Source organism: Drosophila kikkawai, chromosome 2R (assembly GCF_030179895.1).
Source record: "Drosophila kikkawai strain 14028-0561.14 chromosome 2R, DkikHiC1v2, whole genome shotgun sequence".
Classification (NCBI taxonomy): domain Eukaryota; kingdom Metazoa; phylum Arthropoda; class Insecta; order Diptera; family Drosophilidae; genus Drosophila; species Drosophila kikkawai.
This window is the reverse complement of record NC_091729.1, coordinates 6,088,262-6,110,291: the sequence shown is the minus strand read 5'-3', so window position 1 is coordinate 6,110,291 and position 22,030 is coordinate 6,088,262. Positions and strand designations below refer to the sequence as shown.

Genomic DNA, 22,030 nt, shown 5'->3' with positions numbered 1-22,030 from the left:
CTACATCAAGGAAGTGTTCCACCAAGTGCTGATCCGACCCTAGGATAGATGTTCCCAACGATTCCTCTGGAGAGATGGCGACACCTTGAGGGATCCGAATGTATATGAGATGAACGCAATGACGTTTGGAGCAGCATGCTCGCCGAGCTCTGCGTATTACGTAAAGACTGTGAATGCCCTGGTGTCTCGGGATTCGGATCCGAGAGCACTCAAGGCCATCACCGACTATGTGGACAGTTTCGCTACTGAGAGCGAGGCTATCAGCGTATCTACCCGAGTGAAGGAGATAAACGCGGAGGCTGGATTTGAGTTATGCCAGTTTTCATACAGCTCACCCATCGTGGAGACAGCGCTAGGACCAACTGGACTAGTTAAGTTCGGATGGGTGGGGCTGAGCAGTAGATCCTTGGAATGCGTTGGCAGGTAGTGTGTCTTGTGCTGCCTCATGATTACCGCGAAGTTTTTTCTGCGAGAGATTTGGAGGCAGAAAATCCAGTGGAACGAACCACTACCAGAAGAGTCAAGCAAAGCCTTCGCGACTTGGCGCAAAGAGATGGACGCCGTGGGACAGTTCCGATGCCCTCGCCATTACTTTGGACGTGGAGCAGTTACGGTCATAGAGTTGCACGTCTTCGTGGATGCCAGTCAGGCAGCATTCGCGGCGGTGCAAAGGCGAAGTGTGCCCCTATGAGAACGATGACGATCTTACATATGGAGCTGCAGGTTGCAGTTCTTGGAACCAGGCTGGTCATTACTGACCTGGCGGATGTTGCAGAGCGTCAAGAGAGTACTGCGTCATACCCTGAAGGAAGTCGCACCGAGGAGAGTTTTCTGATCAAGGCGAAGAATATTGTGAATTCGCGTCCGCTCACCGCACTTGCCGGTGGATGCAAATCAGGAGGCGCCGTTGACGCCGAATTACCTACTCAGAGTAGTAGAAAATGTGCCAGAAACGCCAGGCTTGGATGCGGAGCTGCCTAAGGAGGGTTCTACTCGAAAGCAGTGGAGGATGCTCGCCTGTTGCGAGACCGTTTCTGGAGGAGGTGGGTCCTGGAGTACCTGCCTAAGCTTGTTCGCCGAGAGTAGTGCCTGACAACAGAGCCCATCCGCCAGAGCGATATGGTCTTCGCCTGTGATCCTACCTTGCCCCGACGATAGTGGCACAAGGGCACCGTGGAAGAGATCTACAGCGGAGCTGATGAAGTCGTCAGACGCGCTACAGTGCGCGTAAACGACAACGGAATATCTCCAAACCTGCACTTATGGATTTGAGTGAAGTGGTTCTTCACAGGGTCGGGAATGTCGTCGGTAGTTAATTGTTATCGATAGTTTAGTATTTTAGGGATCGAATATTTTGTGAACTAGTCCGAAAATTTATGGAATTTTAGCCGGAGTTAGAAACGGGCCTACTGAGAGCGCCATTACTTAATGCCGGAAAAATTAGCTTTTTATTTTCGGAGGACACACTGCGGTATGTTAAGTCTAATAGATTTGTGTGAGGTTAAGTTTCGGCTATTTCAGAATAAAACGGTGGCGCTGCGCGCTTGTTACCACATGAAATCTACTCTTTCTTTAAAAACTATCGATGTGCGGCAGCCGTTCAAGGCAACTCCATGGGACGCACTACACGAAGCTGTGACGCGTGTACGCGCACAATATATCTTGGTAGAATATAATAGGAACAATTAGCGACATAAGAGAATGAATCGGCAACATTATGAATATAATTTGAATTGAATGCGCGCGCGCGCCACTAATCGTGAAGGAGGGTCACACTGGACCGAATGGAGGCTGGCCACACTATTCTGGGAAAATCCCGCACAGGACTCTGGCCACACTGAAGCCGCGCCAGGGCCTATATAAAGCGGGCCTCGGCCCTGGAGGAATCACTTAGCAGCCGACTGCGATTGGGTTGAGTTAACCTCCCCAGTAGTTAGCAGCGAAGTCACTTTTTGGAAACTCTGGTTCCTATTTATAAATCGTAGTTAGGATCTCTGCTGACTTTCGAGTCCAATCTCTGCTGACTTGCGAGTCCAAAATACTGCCGACTTTCGAGTCCAATTCTCTCTGCTGACTTGCGAGCCCAAAATACTGCCGACTTTCGGGTCCAATTCTCTCTGCTGTCTTGCGAGTCCAAAATACTGCCGACTTTCGATTCCGATTCTCTCTGCTGACTTTCGAGTCCGAACTCTGCAGACTTTCGAGTCCGGACTTCTCCGAGCTGACTTTCGAGCCCGAATCTGCAGACTTTCGAGTCCGAACTTCTCCGACTTGACTTTCGAGTCCAACAAACGTCGCTGAGCTGACTTTAGAGTCCGGCCATAACGTCTCTATGCTGACTGTCGAGTCCGAATCTGCAGACTTTCGAGTCCAAACTTCTCCGAGCTGACTTTCGAGTCCGAATCTGCAGACTTTCGAGTCCGAATCTGCAGACTTTCGAGTCCGAATCTGCAGACTTTCGAGTCCGAACCTCTCCGAGCTGACTTTCGAGTCCAACAAACGTTGCTGAGCTGATTGTCGAGTCCGACAACTACTGGGTTCGGTTGACTTTCGAGTCCGAACGCATTCTCTCGTGGATGACTTTCGAGTCCGAACGCATTCGCTATAGGGTGGCTTTCAAGGCCCATAACCTGGCCGGACTATCGGCATCTCCCTACCGGACAGCCGCAATCGGGACGAGGAGGACGAATCGGAACTACGGCGTAACCCCAGAATCGAGATCCAGCATGAAATTATGAAGAATTGTACCTTTTAAGTAAATAAACATTAAGATACATTTATGGCATAATCCTCTAGCGTTCTACTCTGGGACTGGGTCGGAATCTCTTACAGCAACCACGCCTGAATCAAATAAATATTCCTGCACGAACCCTGGACGTCCCGCTAGCTATCCACGGACGACAGGACGTTACAAAGCATTGAAAGGCAATCTAAAACTCACTCCACGGAAAAGTTATTTCACCTAAATTCAAAAATGAGCGGCAAAACGTATGATACGGGCGGATTGAGAGCGCACGCAAAAGTTTTCCTCAGCTACGGCTCATTGGCTAATGGTGTGGATCCTTGCTCTAGTCCACCAATGCCTTTTCGATTATTATGACAACTCAGATTGCGTGCTATGACAAACCAAAACAAATACTCTAACCGGGGAGAACACACACTTCCACACTTGGATTATTGTCGGGCTCAAAGCCCTATGCACCTGCGATCGGGTCTACCGCTTTTCCACCTCAGCTGTTAATGAGGCGCCATCGGCCCACCCTTCCATCGGCCGTTCCACTTCCATTTCCCTTCTTTAAGAACGGCCCCTTCGCGGTTTCGGTTCTACGGGGGTCTCGTGTCCGCCGAGGACAAACACTTAATTTACCACATTATAAACCTATTTATCTATCAGCTAAAAACAAAAGATCCTGAAAATAATATCGCCTAAAGTACAGATTAAAATCCACATCGAATACGAGAGAATGCATTTTTTTTTTTTTAAATTCGTGGCCTTTTAAATTTTATATGTTTTTATATTCTTTTCGATCTCATATTTTTTTCTCAAAAACTTAAAACTCAGCAAGTGCACATGCAAACGTTCTAAACTACATTTATGTTTAGCTCAATAAATTTGTTTCCCTTACTCAATCGTTCTTTGCTGATCAGCAAAAATCTCAATTTTTCGCATTTTTGTTCAGCCAGACATCTCACACCAACAACACAATTAATAATCAAAATAGTCGCTTAAAATAACAGTCATGTTTTGTTTAAACGCTCAACAATTTTTACACAGCATCCGACGAAGAAAGCGCTTTATTCGGGGATACCTAAAAATTGCTGCAGAAGGAAATATACATATATATGTTTTTTTTCTTTATGGAGACACGGGACTTTCATTTTTATTAATTTATTTTAACTTCTTTTTTTATTTTGAATGGGGTAAGTCACCAGCTAATATTTTGTTATAGGTTCATTTTATAAATTAGGCAAATTGTAGTCTTAAGAAATTCGCACCGAACTCAAACACCTGACCAAAAAATTACACATAAAAATAAACATCAAGCTAAATTAATTTGGAATAAAAAAAACAATAAATTAATAAGGCCAGAAATTCGACATTTTATGTTTTCTATTCCCCTTTTTTTATCCTTTTCCTTTAACACCTTTTCACAAGTTTTAAGAGGTTAAAGTTACTTCTGCTGCCGGCACTTTATCCCTCTTTTTTTCCACTCCCGTATTCTCCTTTTTTTTTCTTGGGAATATTTTCACAAATAATTTTCAAGAATTTTCAACGGCGAAAACCAGATCAGGGGAGGGACACAACAAGAAAATCACGTCCGCAGTAGTTGCCCTCTTTTTTTCGAGTTTGGGCGATCCCTCGACGTTATTCGACGACCGTAAGTTGTGTAGGCACTGGTCACCCTCTCCGTTTTTTTCTGATTAGCACGACTTTCTCTGCAGAAGGTTTAAATGGAAAAGAACGCTGATGCCGCTTGCCCATGGCACCAAACCCCTTAAAAGTCAATCTGAAACCCACTCTCACCAAAACTCGTCTGACAATTCGCTCTGTTGACATATGCTGCTTTCTCTTAGCCCGCGAATAGAGTTCCTCAACAGACCGAGAGATAGCGCTTGCTCTGTCTTTACATTGATCTACCAGCGCTACATACGTGCAATCGTGGACATAATTATTTTGACATAAATAAAAATTCACATTGTGTGTTATTAACTCTAATTTATTCCAAAAAAATATTAATAAAATTTATTTATAACAATAGTGTTATAAGACAATAAAAAACAACAAAAATATTACATTTTATATTACATCTTATAAACTAAAAATACTGTTGGGTCAAACCCAATTGGATTAAAGGCAGCCAAGACACAACCCAACTAATACTACGTTAAGTCACATTTGAGAGTGACTGCAGTGAGCCCTCTGCCTCCGCTAGAGAGGCTTTTTTATGATTAGATCTTTATCTTGGCTCTGGCCACTCTTGTCAACATAACTGAACTGATTACTGAAATATAACTTAATGTCACCTCCTAATAATTAAATAAAATAATTCAAGAATAAGCTGTTGAATCAAACAAATACAAATTCATTAAAGTGGGAGGCCAAATGTATTTTGACATACAATAATTCGTCAGAAAATTAATGTGAATTTTTTTTTTTAGGCTTTGCTTTTATTTATTGAATCTTCTCATTTATGACTCATAAATTATGAGACTAACAATTAGTGTATCAAATCTTACAATACTACCTAACTAGCAGTCATGAGACTGGTACAGAGTAAATGACCCTGACTAATTATGGCTGGGTTGGATGGTCGTTACGTAGTAGGCGGCTTCTTCTGGAAACTCGTATCAAGTCCCTTGCTAAAGGATTTGGATGGGCGGAGAGTTTTTCCTTGTAGGACGCTTTTTGTTTTTCTATTTCGTTCTTAACTGCAGGAATGACAAGATCCCTGTGGATGTGTTCATTGCGAATATACCATGGTGCCCCAGTGATAGTTCTCAGGATTTTTGATTGGGCGCGCTGTATGATGTCTAGATTGGTACTGCACGCGTTTCCCCCGAGCTGGGTGCCATACGTCCATATGGGCTTTAGTGTGGAGTTGTAGAGCAGGACCTTGTAGTCTTTTTAGTTTTAGATGCATTTTTTTGCATTTAATGTGTCTTCGCCATGTTAGGCGTCTGTCCAGGTGGACGCCCAGGTACATTACTACGTTGACTTCAGGGATCAGTGTGCTGTTCAGGTAAGGCGGAGGGCATGTTTGTCTGTTGTGAGTGAACGTTATGTCCTTACACTTTTGTTCATTTATTTTGATACGCCAGTAATTTTTCGAGTTATTAGGTCATCGCCGGGAGCCTTTTTCGGCTTCAGTTCCCTGATGACCTTCGTTATCTCGTTCGGACGAAATGATGCTGGAGTAGATTCCGTTTCAGTGTGGATTTGCGGTAGTTCAAATGGATTTGCAGCAGGGTTCGGCTGGAAAACGCCCTGGGGATGTGAGGCAAAAGTTTCGGCTGTCTTTGTCGCTGCGGGCCCAGTAAGCAGATGACTTTCTTATCGGGGTGATGGTTTCAGCCGGTGAGCTTAAATTTGTGTGAGCTCTCCATAAGGGAAGCTTTGTGCTGGTTGCCGAGAGTTTCTCAATATATCTTAATTGTGCATTTTCGGCATCTTGCTTCAGGGACCGGCTTAGTTTCTATCTATTGTTTTGCCACGCCCGTCGCAGACGCCTCTTTTCTTGGATAAGCTGTTCAATCTGCTGGTTCGTTTTGAATTTGATTTTTTGCACATCCTTCTGTTGTGGGGTTGAGATCCTGGCTGCAGTCACAAGTACCTCTTCCAGAGCGGAGGTGGTGAAGTCGATGTCGGCTTCAGTATTGAACTGGGGGGCTAGCTCTATGTGGGAACTCACATACTTTTTGTATTTTATCCAATTTGTTTTGTGCGACGTCAGCCTGTGAGAGCGATCCGTAGTTTCTGGGCTTTGAAGGAGGGTTATCAACAGCGGCGAGTGATCTGAAGAAAGGTCCGGAAGGGTCTTGCCGTTTATTAGATTGCGTGGGATGTTTTTTGTCACCGCAAAGTCAATTAGATCAGGTATCTTTCTGGGGTCTGCTGGCCAGTAGGTGAGGCTACCAGGGGAAACGTAGTCCAGTTTATTTCTCACATTGATGAGAGCGTTATACAGTTGTCTTCCCTTGGGGGTCACGAGGCGGGATCCCCAATGCGTGTGCTTGGCGTTGTAATCTCCTGCAGCTATGAAGCGATCTCCAAGAGAGTTGTAAAAGTCCATGAATTGGCCTTCAGAGATTGTAAAGCGAGGTGGGCAGTAGACAGCAGCAATGCAAAGGTTGCCGTTACCTGACTGCACTTTAAGGGGGGACATCTGAGTAACTGGCAAAAAAAAAGCCCATTTTCTAGAATTTTTTTTGGCCAAATGAAAAAGCCAATCGAACAATTTTAAAGTAGGTTTGATAATGTTAGATGTGAACTACAAAATAAATTTTTTTGTTAATAAATCGAAAACAAAATGGCGGCTGTGCAGCATGTCTTCGTAGGCCCTATTTTTTTGAAAGGGGTCCATGGCCGAAAACCTAACGTCCTTAGTTTTTGATCTAGAACAAAAAATCAAATTTTGTTAGTTTCTATATCTCAACCGCTATCGACGTACGTAGGATTTTTTCGATATTTTGATTTTTTGCAAAATGGTGAGTGATTAAGTAAAATGTTCAATTTTCATGAAAAAAAAACGTCACAAAATTGTTGATAAAAAAAAAAGTAAGCAAAAAAAAAAAAAATCCTACGTACGTCGATAGCCATAGGTATTTTGGATATACTGTCAAAATTTCAGATCGATCGGTTAAGATTTGTTCGAGTTATGTCTTCGGCCAACTCAAAAAAAGTGGTTTTGAGAAAAACGCGTTTAAAGTTTTAAAATCGTATATGATTACATGTGAGGCATCGCCGCAGAATGGAAAATTTCGACACTTAGAAACTTTTGCCGGACTCTATCTTTTGATATGTTATTTTTAAGACCCTAAAGTATTTTTTAAGCAAAAAAAAAATTTTTCGATTTTTAAAAAAAGTTACTTAGATGTCCCCCCTTAATGGACGTAGCTTGCAAGTAATTTGTGGCAAACCTTTGTTGGAAGTGGTGTTTGATGCGTTCTCTGATAAGGATGCCGGTCCGCCGTGGGCTTTACCATCTGGATGATCTGTGCGGTGGAAGGTATAACCTCTTATATGAAAGTTGTATCTGCTTGTGAGGTGCGTTTCAACCAGTAGCATGGCGTCGATGTGGTTTTCATTTAGAAATTGTGTTAGTTCAAGTTTATGCCGTGAGACGCCGTTGGCATTCCACGTGGATATACGTAGATTGGACATTGATTATTTTGACTGTTGTGCTACAAGCAGCTGTATCACCATATTCTGATTCTGGACAAGCGTTTGCATGGTCGTTTTCATAAATGACATGAGTTCCATCATGCTTTGTTGCATGGTCACCATCATGGATTCCAGGTTGTTTTGTGGCTGCCCTGGGGCCTGCTGAGCATTTACTGAGTTTGTGGGGAGTGGATTTTGCATACCTGTCCGTAGAGCTTCGGCGTAGGAGATGCCCGTGGGGGCATTTAGCGGACCAAAAGAAGATCTGGCTGCTTTGGCAAAAAATACAACTGGAGTAGTTTTGGAATTATAATACACATTTTGTGAATTTTGTTGGCGTGTAGCTGTCGCTCTTCGCATGCGACTCTTCAGCTCCTTGTAGACCACACAGCCTCTGTAGTTAGCTGTATGGTTTCCTCCACAGTTTCCACATTTTTTCGTGTTGAGGTCTTCTTTGTTCGCAGGGCAGTGTGCAGAGTTGTAGAAGTCTACACAGACTTCGCAGACTGACCGAAGGGTGCAGTATGTCCTTGTATGACCATACTCCTGGCAATTTGTGCATTGCACAGGACCGTTGCGTTTGTGAGGTTCTTCCACGGTGATTCTTCGATGCAGTAGGAACTGCAACTTGTAGATCGGGTCAACTTCATTCTTCTTTAGGGCTTTACTGTCTGGCTCAAGTTCGACTTTGAAAAGAGGTTGCGGCTTTTTGCTTTTGTTGATAATGTTGCTAACATTCTTGGCAAAGAAACCCTTGCCTTTCAGGGCTTCTAGTATCTCAGAGGGGGCGACTTCTGGTTCAATGGGATGGGGGCTTTGGCTGTTTTTTAGTCTCCTGCTCCGGCTCTGCTGGGTTATTCTCATCAGCTGCTAGAGGGGAAAATTTGTTGGAGTTGGTTGGGTCGTAGCTTTTGGTGACACGGTTAATCTTAGGTTTGTTACCAACCGTGTTATGTGGGCTGAGCTTACGCTTAATTTGGATGTAGCGATCCATGCCAGTCTGTATGGCCGGAACCGCTTGTTGCTTATCGGAGCTCACGGTTTTTGTTACCAAAGAACTTGGCGCTGCGGCCGTTGGCACCGATTTTGCAATATCGGTCGTTGGTTTAGTTATTTTTGTTGCTTTTGCTGCGTTTGCAGAAATTGCAGCTTTGCTTGTTGTAGGTGCGTCTTCCATCGAAGCCGATGGTGGTGGGGTTTGGCATTCATAGCTCCAAGATGTAGGAGCTGGAATGAGTAGGGCGGGAGAGCAAGAGCGCGCTCTCGTGCCGTCGGCGGTCAGTAGAGCCGGGTTGGGTTTGGTAGACGTTTTTTCTGCTTCGATATCGCGAGTTGATAATTAAGAGAAACAACCCTTTCTTTGGTTTACAGAGGTTCTAAGCTCATTCTTTTGATCGCCGCTCATTATTTTGAGCTTGTTACGCGTGGCACCATATAAATGAACTTTGCAGCTCAAAAACACGTCTCACGCACTAGTGTCCGTATGTCATACGTACTGTAGGGCTTGGCCTAACTGACAGTACGTAGTTTAGAGTTCCGAATTTACTTTTTTACCATGAAAAACACTACAAGAATGAACCCTGCGTAGCGGTTGTCCGTAGGCACGTCTGCACTCGATGAAGGTCGAATGTATTTCGAATAGAAATTATTAAAAAAAATAAACCCTCCTTTGGCATCTACTACCTTTTGTAATCGTGCTGGAACAGATTTTACGAAATTTCAAGGTAAATTTTCTTTCCATAGTCCTTCGACTTCATCAATTGTCTCCTCTCGAGTTCTTGGACTCCTCTTAAATCTAAAGATTTTACTTCCAAGTCCCTCAAAAATGTTGTTATCATCTTTGCTTTATGGCATGGAACATTATCCTGTTGCAGGATAAAGTCTTGCCCAATAAGTCTAACGCCGACAAGCAATGCGTGGTCAATCAGGATATGCAAATTCATCGTCCAAATCACCGAGACCGTTAAGGCAGATACATTCCCAAAACATGACACTGCGTTGAATTCGAGGTCGCACTTTCTTGCAATTATTTTTGGGTAATCTGCAGTAAATTCTATTCTATAATAATAATAAACTGTTTTTATTGCGCACGAAACAAATGAGAACAGATTGAATGCAATGCCAAAATATTTTTGACCACCCAAATATGCATGATCTCTCACATCATAGCAAAGAAGTTAATTTACTTATCAGTGTCATATTTTGCTCTCTTAGGCTACAAACATAGTGCGCGCTGAGACGAAGCTGAAAATGAAGACGAAGCTGAAGACGAAAAACAGTGCAGAACAATTCATATGAATTCGCTCGCCCGCAAACATAGTGCGCGCTGAGACGAAGACGAAGATGAAGACGAAACGCAAGCGATCAGCTTCAAACGGAGCAGTACTGTTTTTAAAGACGAATCGCTTGCTATTTTGAGTTGTTCTTCTTCTTTTTTTTACATTTTAGGGGAAAAACTGGAATTTGTAGGGGAAAATTTCAACTTTTTGAGATAGGGGGAGAGCCAAATTTTCATTTGGCAACACTGCAATTTACTTGTGACTTGCGATTTTCCTGAAGCACATGTTTTGTATAAATGTCTATAATAAATGATGAATTAATTGCAGCCGTTTTTAAAAAACAATGTTTATGGGACCAGCAGAATAAACTATACTACAATAGGCATATTGTGGACCAGAATTGGAATGATATTTCAAAGGAATTGGATGTTGATGAGAAATCAATAGCGACTAACATCACAAAATCGCAACAAATTCGTCTTCCACTATGCAACCTATTAGCTTACTCGCATCGCAAGCAATTCGTCTTCAGCTTCGTCTTAATTTTCAGCTTCGTCTCAGCGTGCACTATGTTTGTAGCCTTAATGTTTTAAATAGAATCTCATTTTGGAAACTGAAATCGATCCCGTAACTTTTACGAGTACAAAGAGACACTCGCTGGAATATAGCTATAAGCTGTGTCAAAATACTTATGTCCACGATTGTACTTAGAGAGAGAATTGATAATCGGTACTGTCTTCTTCTGACTTTCCAAGTTATGTCTCCTTCAGTCCAAATCGTGACCGTACCACCAAATCCGTTTAAGCGCTCCTGCATATCCAATAACGTTCCCCCGTGCCAAAAATGTCATGACGTTCTTTCTGAATTTACCTTCACAAGCACCTAATAATCGATTACTTATTAATTTCTAAACCATTTTTTTTTAAATTTGTTAAAAATCGAGCGAGCTCGATTCTAAAATCTTAAGATTTAAATTTAAACATGTTTATCTCGAAGCAATTCTTTATTATGTAGCGCTTGTTCGCCCAAAAGATACTTCGCTAGCGCCATCTGTTGGTCAATCGTGGTCAACGAACCCAAAAATCACATTTTTAAATAAAAAAAAAAAATTAATACATTGAGCGAAATACTGAGCGAAAAAATTTCGCTCAAAAATTAATCATTATTTTTTGATCGAACTTTTTTCGCTCAAAATAATAATTATTCTTTGAGCGAGCAAGTAAAACTAAAAAACTAACTAACTAAAAAACGAACCATTGGCAGTGATGTCATTTTTTTTTAGCAAAAAAAGCTGGATTAACAAAAAAAAAGCTGAAAAAAGCGGAATTTAATACAGAAAAAAACTAAGAAAAAAGCTGATTTTTTAAAAACCACTTTTTGTTTGTTTAGGCCTAATCTGACGACGAAAATCCGCTGTAACAATTGTGATAGCGGCCAAACTCCATAAAAAAGACTCTGTGAAAAAAGGAAGAAGAAGAACTTTTTGCCTCGTCGATTTTGCCGGTACTCTGATGACGAAAATGATACCTGCGAAAATTGAATGGCGTTGCTAGATCAAGAGAGCAAACAGCTGATATGGTGCTATTGCAATAATTCATTTTATTTATTCTGACACTCCTAATGGAAGACAAGTTCAAGGAAAAAAGTGGCATTGATAAGGGCTGTCAAGGCGAAGACCATTATATGGGATTTAACCCTAAAGGGCGTTTTTATGCCATATTAATTAAAAAATTCGTTTACAAACAGCTGTCCAGTGTGACCAAAGAAAAGCCCAAAACGCCATAAAAGGTACATTTTCATGACGTTTCATGGCTTTTCCTTAATTTTTTTGGTCACACTGGTTACAGAGCAAAATATTCAGCGATTCTGCTATAACACATGTTACAGCGGATTTTCGTCGTCAGAGTACTAGCCTAGTACTACTAGGCTTTAATTTGGCTGAACACCCGAAAAACCTCGGCATTTGACCAGGGAAGGGTCAGCGTTTCTAACGCAACTAATGCCTGTCCCTTAAAACGTTTCCGCCACTGTCCTTGTAAGTTAGCACTTCATTCCAAAAGCTAACAGTGTCGTCGACATTTTGCATTGGGATTAGTTTTATGTCATCATAATGCCGTAACGGCATCATGGAAGACGCGTCAAATATAGGTGTGGACTTTTGCATGATGTTATTCGATTTAAGTACGTATGTCGTATATGTCGGAAAGTTAGTTGATAAGTGCAAATTTGGAATGCTTGTTGCAACAGAATTATTCGGCATGCTCAGGTATTGGTAGCCCTGTAGGTGTCGCTGGCGCGCAGGCGCAATGACAGTTGAGTCGGTAACAGGACAAGGACAGAAGACTGTATGTTACTGAGTGAGGTCTGTTCGTCTGTCGCAACAATAGGAGAGAGTGAGAGAGACAGCTTGAGATTGTCTAGAATTGACGTATGAGTGAAAAGTAAGAAAAGGTGAAAGGGCCACAGGAAAAGTGGCGTGATGACAGATACGATTTGACTGCGCAGGCGAACAGAACTGGCTAGCTCGACAACGGTGGGATTAAAGAACGGTTATCTCCGACATATATATAGATAATGTTGCAATATAAATTTAAAACAATAAACACATTTAAAACAGCACTTAAAATGCATTAAAATTAAAATTAAGAAAAAAGCATCTCAATTTTCTAAAAAAGCTGGAATTCCCGCTGCCCGCTCTTTTAAAAATTTTCCAGCAATCATGCTTCAAAAACAGCTGAATTTGACGGGAAAAAAGCGGAAATGACATCACTGACCATTGGTTATCTTGAAAGAGCATCCAAATTGTAGCCGATTGGTATAATTCGTTTTATTTTCGGCTTTTTCAAGTGGATGAATTTTTTGTTTAAAGAAAACATTGATAATCATTATTTACGGTCCCTGATAGAAAGGCATCTGGACCTTGTACACCAAAAGAGCGTCACCCTCACCACCCCGCGCAGCAGCGTGTCAGAGGAAGTAGTTTTTAAGCGGTCCCTGCAGAGAAATTATATTCTTGTGGGCGATACATAACTTTATCCCCAGCTTGAGAGGAGCCGGCCAGAAATCCTAGAAAAGGGCAGGTGAGCTCCCTTGTTTGTACGGCCGTTTGAAGTCGCCGCCGCGATAAACCCTGGCCAGTGCTTCTCCTGGAAATTGATCCATGTTTCGGACGGCTGAACTTCTCTAAGAAGAAAATGTTTGCAGCAGGATTCAGATTCGTCAGCACTCGCAGTGAAAATTCGAGAAATTTACTGTAAATCAGAACAAAAAACAAGAAAGGAAGCTAACTTCGGCACGCCGAAGTTTGTATACCCTTGCAGATTGCAATTGGATAATTAAGAATCGAGCAATTCTAGTGAATGTTTGATAGTTACAGCTTTACATTTCCAGTTATATATTTTCTCTACATTTACCAATCGCTTCCATGGCAGCTATATGATATAGTTGTCCGATTTTCCTAAAATAAAACTCATATCTCAGAGTAGATGAAAATACGTTGAAAAACAACGAAGGTTTAATTTTTTTGTATTCATTTCCCAATCGTTCCTATTACAGCTATAAGATATAGTCGTCCGATTTTTATAAAATTAAAACCGAAACATAAATTAGCCATATCTCAAAAATGGTGGTATAGTCGTCCGATCCGGCCCGTTCCGACATATATAGCAGTGAGAGTATATAGAAGACTATATGCAAAGTTTTATTCAGATAACTTTAAAACTGAGGGACTAGTTTGCGTAGAAACAGACAGATGGACAGACGGACATGGCTAGATCGACTCGGTTGTTGATGCTGATCAAGAATATATATACTTTATAGGGTCGGAAAGGTCTCCTTCACTGCGTTGCAAACTTCTGACTGAAATTATAATACCCTGCAAGGGTATAAAAATGTTACTTGTTTTCCCTCTGAAGGGCAGTCAGTCGGAAAGAGGATCAGAGCAACCAAATTTTCCTACCCTCATTCCACCTACATTAGATAGAGCGCGTGCGACGACATGCTCAATTAGGGATGGGGTGAAAGGACACACTTGTAACGGTTTCTCTACCAGTACAAATTTGTATCACCCTAAATAGTGCCCACGATTACAGTCCACTGCTAAATGTGTGGAATTGCAAGTTGCCATGTTGTAGATGACATTCTAGAATTCTTAAATAATAAACGAATATAATAATGATAACCGAAGCCGTTTAATTTTCCCACAAAATTAAAATAAGGTTTGGCTAAGTTTTTCCCATATGGGGGAAGGGTCCCCTCAGACAATGCCGAGTAGCAGTTTCTCCAAATGTTGCCATCAACCTCATTGCACTGTGTTCCCATTCTAAGCTCTCCAAAAATACTTCTACATCATTTCACTTTGCTAAATTAACTAACATGTCTTAGTACTAATTTACAAGGAAAACCAATTATTATCGCTCGTCACGGTTAAAGTCCCGCCAAATTAAGTTTTATTTCAGCTTTTAGGGACGTCCCTGTTTTAATCAAAATTAATACGTCATTTTTTTTGCGCACGTTACAATTTGCTTATCGGGCTATGAGAACTCTGTTGCGAGTTATCTAAAATGTCCTTCATTTCAAGGAAAGACTGTTCAAGAGTCTTCGTAAAAACCAAAAGATCGGTCACCTTACAGTGACTCCAAGCGGATATAGCTAATATTATGTCATTGTCGCGAGGATTATAGCAACACGCATATCCATCGTCAACAGCTGGTCCATACCCCATGAATGCATCATATTTCGTAGCGACCTGTGAGGTTGACATGCGAAAATGACTCGATTTGACAAACCCCGGCGATGAAAAAAACTTTGGGATAGGCAGATTATTTTCCATAGCCATCACCTTTAGTCCGAGTAGGTGGCGATCGACGCCTTTGCCTTGCAGTGCTAGCTTTGCATACATCTGGTGACTCATTACTGCCGCACGAAGTTTCTCAGCGCGTTCCTCATCCGTGGCTTCCGAATTATTTTGCATAGCCCGACAGAAGGATATTGACTCATTAGAACAAGACCGAATAGTTTCAGTCCGACCTCCTTCAAATATACGCAAATGTGCTGACTCATATTGCGCAGCTGGCTCCAAGTGCATTCTGCAAATAAATATTAATATACAACATGAAAGGAATGAAATTAAATACAGTTAATAAACGAGGTTACTTAAAGAAAGCCAACTGCAACGCTATCTGAATAAAACTATCTGGACCCAGGCGCTGCTTTTTTATAAAATCTTTTCCAAATTTATCGAACTTGATAACTTTTATCTGAAGTGATTTGGCCAGCTCATCAAGATTTTGTTGCGCAATATTCAGCCACTGTCCAATGCGATCATTTGGTTTACAAAATTGTATTTTATCGGTAGGAATCACGTCTTTGGAACCGCATTCTCCGAAATTAGGATCCTCCTTCCTAAGACAAAAATGTATAATGTAAATGCTAACCTAAAATAACCAAGCTTATCGAATTACATACAACTTTTTCATTACATAGTCCATCATCATTGCAATAGGCTGGCCCTCGGCAGGAGAATGCTCGTAAGTGAATCCAACATTACCATTTGGATTAACAACCAATTGAATTGTCTTGTCCATCCACCTGTTGCCACTGTTGATTTTGCTACCACTTCCATGAATCAATGAGGATATTAGCTCGTCGTCCTCTTCACCTTTCTTCAAAGTGGTACATTGGTCGAGTGACACAGTAAACAACGCACCTTGGATGGTTTTTAGGCCATCTCTGTTGACATGTATATCGGACAAGTATTTATAGGCATCTGCCCAGTTGTCCCTTGAGTCCGTGGTCAGAATTCCATAGGCAACACCAACTGTCGTCTCAGTTTTCAAGATCTTTTCCAATTGAAATGCCAGGGCCGAAGCAGCAATCAGTTTTCCCTCTTTATCGTATATCTGCATTTTGTAGAACTGCAATGGAAATATTTAAAGCAAAATATGTATTTGTTATTTGTTTCGTTTAAAAGTAAAATAAATAAATTGCCTATTTTCATTTACTTATTCACAAAAATGAATGCGGTTTCAATAACGGGTTCGCAATTTGTAAACCCTTTCAGGGTACATATTATAATTTTAGTCAAAAGTTTGCAACACAGCGAAGGAGACGTTTCCGACCCTATAAAGTATATATATTCTTGATCAGCGTCAACAGCCGAGTCAATCTAGCCATGTCCGTCTGTCGGTTACTAAGCAAACTAGTCTGTCAGTTTTAAAGCTATCTGAATGAAACTTAGCTTAGAGTCTTCTGACTACGCTCACTGCTATAAATGTCGGAACTAGCCGCCCTAGAAACGATCGGGGAAGTAATAAAAAAATATAATTTAGTAGTTTTTCAACGTATTTTCATCAACTGAAAAATTTTTTTTATATTTATTTATTATTTTAGAATTTTGGCTTTAATTTTCTGAAAATCGAACAACTGTATCATATAGTAGACTTCTGCATGAATGCATCCAAAACGACAAATGAATCACTTATTCTAGAAACGGGAACACACTTTTTACTGCACAGTATACTTGGGTGTGAGTGAGTAGGGTAGTATTGTCTGTTTTGACAGACAGTTTTCTCACTCATTCCATAGTTGTACAGCTGTTTATGAGTACAGCAAAAATGGTGTGCAGTAGTCAAGACACTGTACAGTGTTTTGGTGTGCAGTTGACTTATTGTACAGTGAGTGAAACTTCATGACTGGTACATGCACACATATAGAGTTCTCGTGTGTACTATGTATTTCTTATAAAGAATTATATTTTATTAAAGAATTTATATTTAAATTATTAATATTAGAATGGAGAAACATTATTTTATGTACCATTTTTATGCACTTATTAAAGAATACTGAACTCATCTGCACAGTTGTACTCAGACAACTAACAAGCTGTACAACTAACAAGCTGTACAGCAATTATTGTACTCACTCCCGAAGGGTACAACCATATACTGCACTCACGCAAAGTGGGCACACTAAAAATGTTGTGCTATCTACTTCTGGCCTATAGAGTATACTGAACAGAAAGGATTGGGTGCAGTATTTTTAAAAACTCTACACTACTGTACAGATCTGTTATGCTACAAATGAGTACACTCATGCAGAAGTTTATTATATAGCTGCCTTAGGAACAATCAGTAGATCAGTAGAGAAAAAAAAAATGTAAGCTGCGAGTGTAAAACTGTAACTGTCAAACCGTAAATATAATAAGTATAAGTAAATGTAATGAAACTTGAGATTATTTTGTTTTTTTTTATTACATATTTTAAATCTGTCGGTAGATATGAGACCTAAGAAAATCAGCATAAGCAAAAGTTTGATGATCTATAATTGTATTATATTTCTTTTCTTTGTTTGTTTTTTTTTAATTGAGCGCAATGAATATATTCAATTGCAAACTGCATGGCTATACAATCTTCGGCGTCCCAAACTTACTCACCTTTTTTTGTTAGAAATTTTATTTTGGTATACTTTAAACTATGTCATATATCATATATATATATATATATATAATATGTGTTGAATTTTACTTACATGATTCTTATATATTACGACCACATAATTGGAGCATGGATTATATACTATTTCATCTGTACCCCGCCGTGGTATCCGACATGTACCGAATACTTTACCAAACTGGCTATTGTCCAACTCATTATTGCCCATTTTGACAATTGGAATCTGATGGGCTTTTACCATGTCATTGAACTCACCCAAGCCAAAAATAACTTTAGACGTGTAGGCGAGAAAATCATGTTCATCCTTAAAGACTTGTCGAGGAAAGGTCATGCCGGGACTAACAAACACGGTAACTGGAGATCGGTATTGCAAATATGCAGCTTTTAGCCATCGGTCTGCTAACCAGTTTTTTTCTTTGCTACCAACGTCCTCCAAGAGTTTCTGTAGACTACTGCCCTCTCCATTTAGGAACTCTTCAGTGATTTTCATTTGCCGCTTCATTTCCGTAGGTGTTAGCAGAGGTTCAACAGTACTCATAAATCGACTTAGGGTTTCTTTAAGCGGCAATACATGGTAAGGCAAAAGATTTAACTGCTTCGGATCCGACAACGATTCCTTGGTGCTGCTATATCTAGCTGGAAGCAGTTGTTTCGTTCGTTGAAGAAGCGGTGCATTTGTCTTTAAGCCGAATGGAATGGTAAAGGAGATTATTGGGCTATGTTAAGTTAAAGGTGCAATCCAAACACTTGCCATATTTAATAAAACCTTTCCATTGTTGGGGAACCTCATGTTGATGTCGCGTTTCTCGAAAAAGGCTAACCAATTTTAAGTTACGTTCCGTAATATACCAGTTAACCTTTGATATTTCTATAAGCTTTGTACATACATATCACAAATGTACATATGTATGTACTACGTATACAAAAGCTGTACGATAACCGGACTACTAAAAGAGTCCACAAACATTACTTTGTACATACATATGTATGTAAATATGTACGTATGTATGTACATTAAAGATGCAAAAACATCGATGTCACTATCGGTAGTATCGATGTTTTTTTTTAAAGGCGGTACATCGATGTATTTTTTCCAACATCGATGTTTATGCATCTCTAGAAAGGATTCCACCAGTGCTGCCAATTTGGATACTTTCCCTTCAAAACTGTTTTTTTTTTAAGACTAACTGCGGGAAAAATTTGTGAATTGCGGGAATTTGGAAAAGCGGGAATTCTGGCTTTTTTAGAAATTAAGTAGGCTTTTTCCCGACTTTTTTTGTCTTGTTAACTCTTAAGTACAAAATATGCAAAAGTGTCAGCATCACAGAAATTCTAGAGTTCCTGGAATGCACATTGGGCCAGCGAGCCGATAGTTCGACGAAAATTAAAGTTCTAAAGCTAGGTTCTTCAAATTTGGTACATATATTAGTGTCGATTCACATAAAAACATATATAAGTTTCAGACCGATCAGACCACGCCTTCCCTAGCCGCCCATATATGATAGGTTTCCTCTTATTGATATTTGTACGGTAATAAATAAATTAAATTCAACAAATGTTTAAAATTAATTTTTTTAACACTTAACCTTAATATTAATAAGTAAAAAATGACAATGCATTCAAAATGAATATAAAAAAGTATTTTTCATTTTAAAATGTTCCTAACAGTCGTCTTCTACGTCAAGTTCTATTGAAAACGGATTTTAAGAGTCAGAATCTAAATCACTATCACTATTGCTCCGTGCTTAAGTCGAGTTCTATCAGTTCATCATAAATCCAACTCGTTACGGCAGATGCTCTAAGATTGTTTTCTATATAGACATCAAACAGTTGCGCATAGGTGATCTCAAACACAGCTACAATATGTCGGATTTATATATATAGGTGCAAAAAGATGCAAAAAAGCTTAATAAAATTAGTTTATATACGCTTTGCACTTTAATGACACATATTTACTTTTTGGCACAAGTTGGCACAAAATTTGTTATAGTCTACAACAGATGGGTTACCAGGTTAGCTTTTTAATACTTTTGGACAACACAAATAAACGCACACAAAGAACACATTAACAAACATGAACAAAATCTTTTTTAATACGAATATTCTACATACCTTTCCCTTTCTTTTCCATAATTTTAGTGAAAATTGCTTAAAGCACAACAATTTTGTCGCGCTCGCAAGTAAACAAAATCTTTCTCGCGTTTTTGAGTTTCGTACGCACGCAATCAAAGAGTTGACTTTGAAGGGACGCCAAAATTTCCGGGATGCATCAAAACAATTAAAATCTTTTGATTCAATTTAGTCAAAGTATATACTTTTCAAATTTTATTATTAAAATAGGTTTACTTTCTATGAAAAATTTGAATTTTCGTCGATATATCGGTTCGCTGGCCCAATGTGGAATGTAAGAATAATGCAGAAATTGAACGCCAATACAATAACGTCAATTTGATCAAGTGGGAATACATCAGCGACACAAACAAATTTTAGTTTGAGGAGCTCCAATTAACTGTGGCCATCCAAATATTATGTTTGCCCTGGTCAAACGCGGAAATAGAAAGCGTTTTTAGCCAGGTTAACCTATGTAATTAAATCCAAATTACGGAATTCAATAGGCCTCAGCACGTATAAATACATTGTAAGCAAAAGGTAAAGTGTTGTTTACAAGCAAAAGATATACTGTATTAATTTTCTATTTTAATATACAGATAAGGATTGCGAAGGATTGGAAAACGATGCCTCGACTATGAAGTGCCTGTAAAATATCTGCGCATGATAGGTACTAATATGTCATACACAAATGAGGACGACCAAGAAGATATTAATAAGTTTATGGAAATATTTTAAGCAAAAAAAATACCTTAATAAATTGTTATTTATTTGACATTTTTCGTTTTTTTTTTTATACATTTTTCTTTAGATGGATTTTTTTGAAAATTTTTATAGCATTTTTTCTGAATTTTTCCCGTCAAAAACAACTTTTTTTGCTGGGCAAAAGTTGGAAGCAGTGGATTCCACAATCCAACAAATGAAATTTATTCAAAGCTCGCGGAGAGAATGCTCTTATACATAATAAAATTAGCAAATAATGAAGTAAATAGTTTTGTTCTGGTGGAAGAACATGTGAAACCAAGTTGAAATACGATTTTATATATTTCGTTGATTTTGTGCTTTTGCGGAAGGGATTTACAAGACATTAAAATAAATGCATTTTCAAAGGTTTTTAGAGTTATTTAATTAAATTAATTGTATTTAATAAATTTTACATTTTTAGAGGCAATTAAAAGTAATGCTTTCCCTTCAATCTCCAACATAATGACAATAGTTCTGTACTGTCCTAATTTAGTATTATTTATTATTTTTTGTATTGTTCTTCCGAGTCTTATCGTTAAGGGCTCAGTAAGGCAAAATCTACAAAGCGTTATATGGAATGACCAGTATACTGCTTTTTGGGTATTTTTAGCTTTTTTGAGGTAAAGAAAAAGATGATTACAAAAATTCCGGTAAGCCTATAAATATGCAAACAAAATTTACGTAATAAAATCATAATCAGGCCTGCTCCGGTAATCGTAAAATTTTTTCGATTTCGTTTTGGGCGAAAACGAACCGTTTTCGTTTTTAGCTGCTCCGGTTTTCGGCAAAGTTCTGCTATCGGAATGTTTCGTTTTCTAATCGTTTCTCACTGCTCAAGCAGCTAACTTGTGTTTTTGGTAATAAGCAAACAACATAAAGTACTGCCTATTATATTTACAATTGCCCTTTTTATAAGCCAGAAAAAGGCAAAAAATGGTAGAATTAAGCAAATCCAGGCACCTAAGATGCTGCCACACTTTTCACAGTTTTAATTCCGGTGGTCTCAAATAATTATTTGGTTAATTTGGACCATTTAAGTAATCACATTAAATAGCATTAATTATAAACAACCATTTTGGCGGTCCTTTAAAGTTATAAATGTATTCATTTAAATTTTATAAGTATTTTTAACTGGCTGTTTCGTTCCACCAACAATATGGCAACCTTGGCGATAACTTTTTGCGGTGAACTTATCGACCTATCGCCAAAACGAGAAAACTGGTTGAACACGGCAAAAATTTTGTTGTCAAATCTGAGGTGGGGTCAGAAATAAATTTTTTTTAAAATAACTACGTGCCAGAATTATCTTGTGGTGGTGTGGAATAAACATCAATAGACCACTGAGTAAACTATTTTTTTCCTTTTGTAAATAATATCTGATTTCATATAAAAAAAGCCATTTACTTTTCATTCCGGCCAGAAAAAGGTGCCCGTTTTTCAAATCGAAAAAATCTTTCGTTTTCGATTACCGGAGCACCAATTCCTCGTTTTCAAAAACGAAAACGAAAAAATCTTGCCGAATAATGCAAGATTAGATTAGATTAGCTAGGTATTTTACATAGAGG

At 39.4% G+C, this 22,030-nt stretch overlaps 1 protein-coding gene across 3 annotated transcripts; it reads right to left on the bottom strand.

Moving 5' to 3' along the window:
- Window positions 1-14,329: 14,329 nt before the first annotated feature.
- LOC108083664 (carnitine O-acetyltransferase-like) lies at window positions 14,330-18,570 on the bottom strand. Of its 3 annotated transcripts, XM_070283974.1 has the most exons (6): window positions 18,364-18,570; window positions 17,689-18,291; window positions 15,628-16,076; window positions 15,316-15,564; window positions 15,002-15,248; window positions 14,330-14,908 (listed from the first exon to the last, which is right to left on the bottom strand). In XM_070283974.1, the coding sequence occupies exons 1-6, from the start codon at window positions 18,400-18,402 to the stop codon at window positions 14,675-14,677; spliced, it is 1,821 nt and encodes a 606-aa protein (XP_070140075.1). In that variant the 5' UTR covers window positions 18,403-18,570; the 3' UTR covers window positions 14,330-14,674. The 3 variants fall into 3 exon arrangements, with proteins under 3 accessions (XP_070140075.1, XP_041632993.1, XP_041632994.1); XM_041777059.2 differs by having other exon boundaries at window positions 14,330-15,248; window positions 18,364-18,569; XM_041777060.2 differs by lacking the exon at window positions 18,364-18,570 and having other exon boundaries at window positions 14,330-15,248; window positions 17,868-18,054.
- Window positions 18,571-22,030: the final 3,460 nt, after the last annotated feature.

What these genes read in the sequence shown, in the direction of transcription:
- LOC108083664 (XM_041777059.2), bottom strand. Translation starts at nt 18,402, where the DNA reads ATGAGGTTCCCCAACAATGGAAAGGTTTTATTAAATATG. An exon ending in GAAAGGTTTTATTAAATATG is followed by an intron (nt 18,292 to 18,363) that starts GCAAGTGTTTGG and finishes TTCGGCTTAAAG; the next exon opens with ACAAATGCACCGCTTCTTCA. An exon ending in TTGCAGTTGGCTTTCTTTAA is followed by an intron (nt 15,249 to 15,315) that starts GTAACCTCGTTT and finishes ATTTATTTGCAG; the next exon opens with AATGCACTTGGAGCCAGCTG.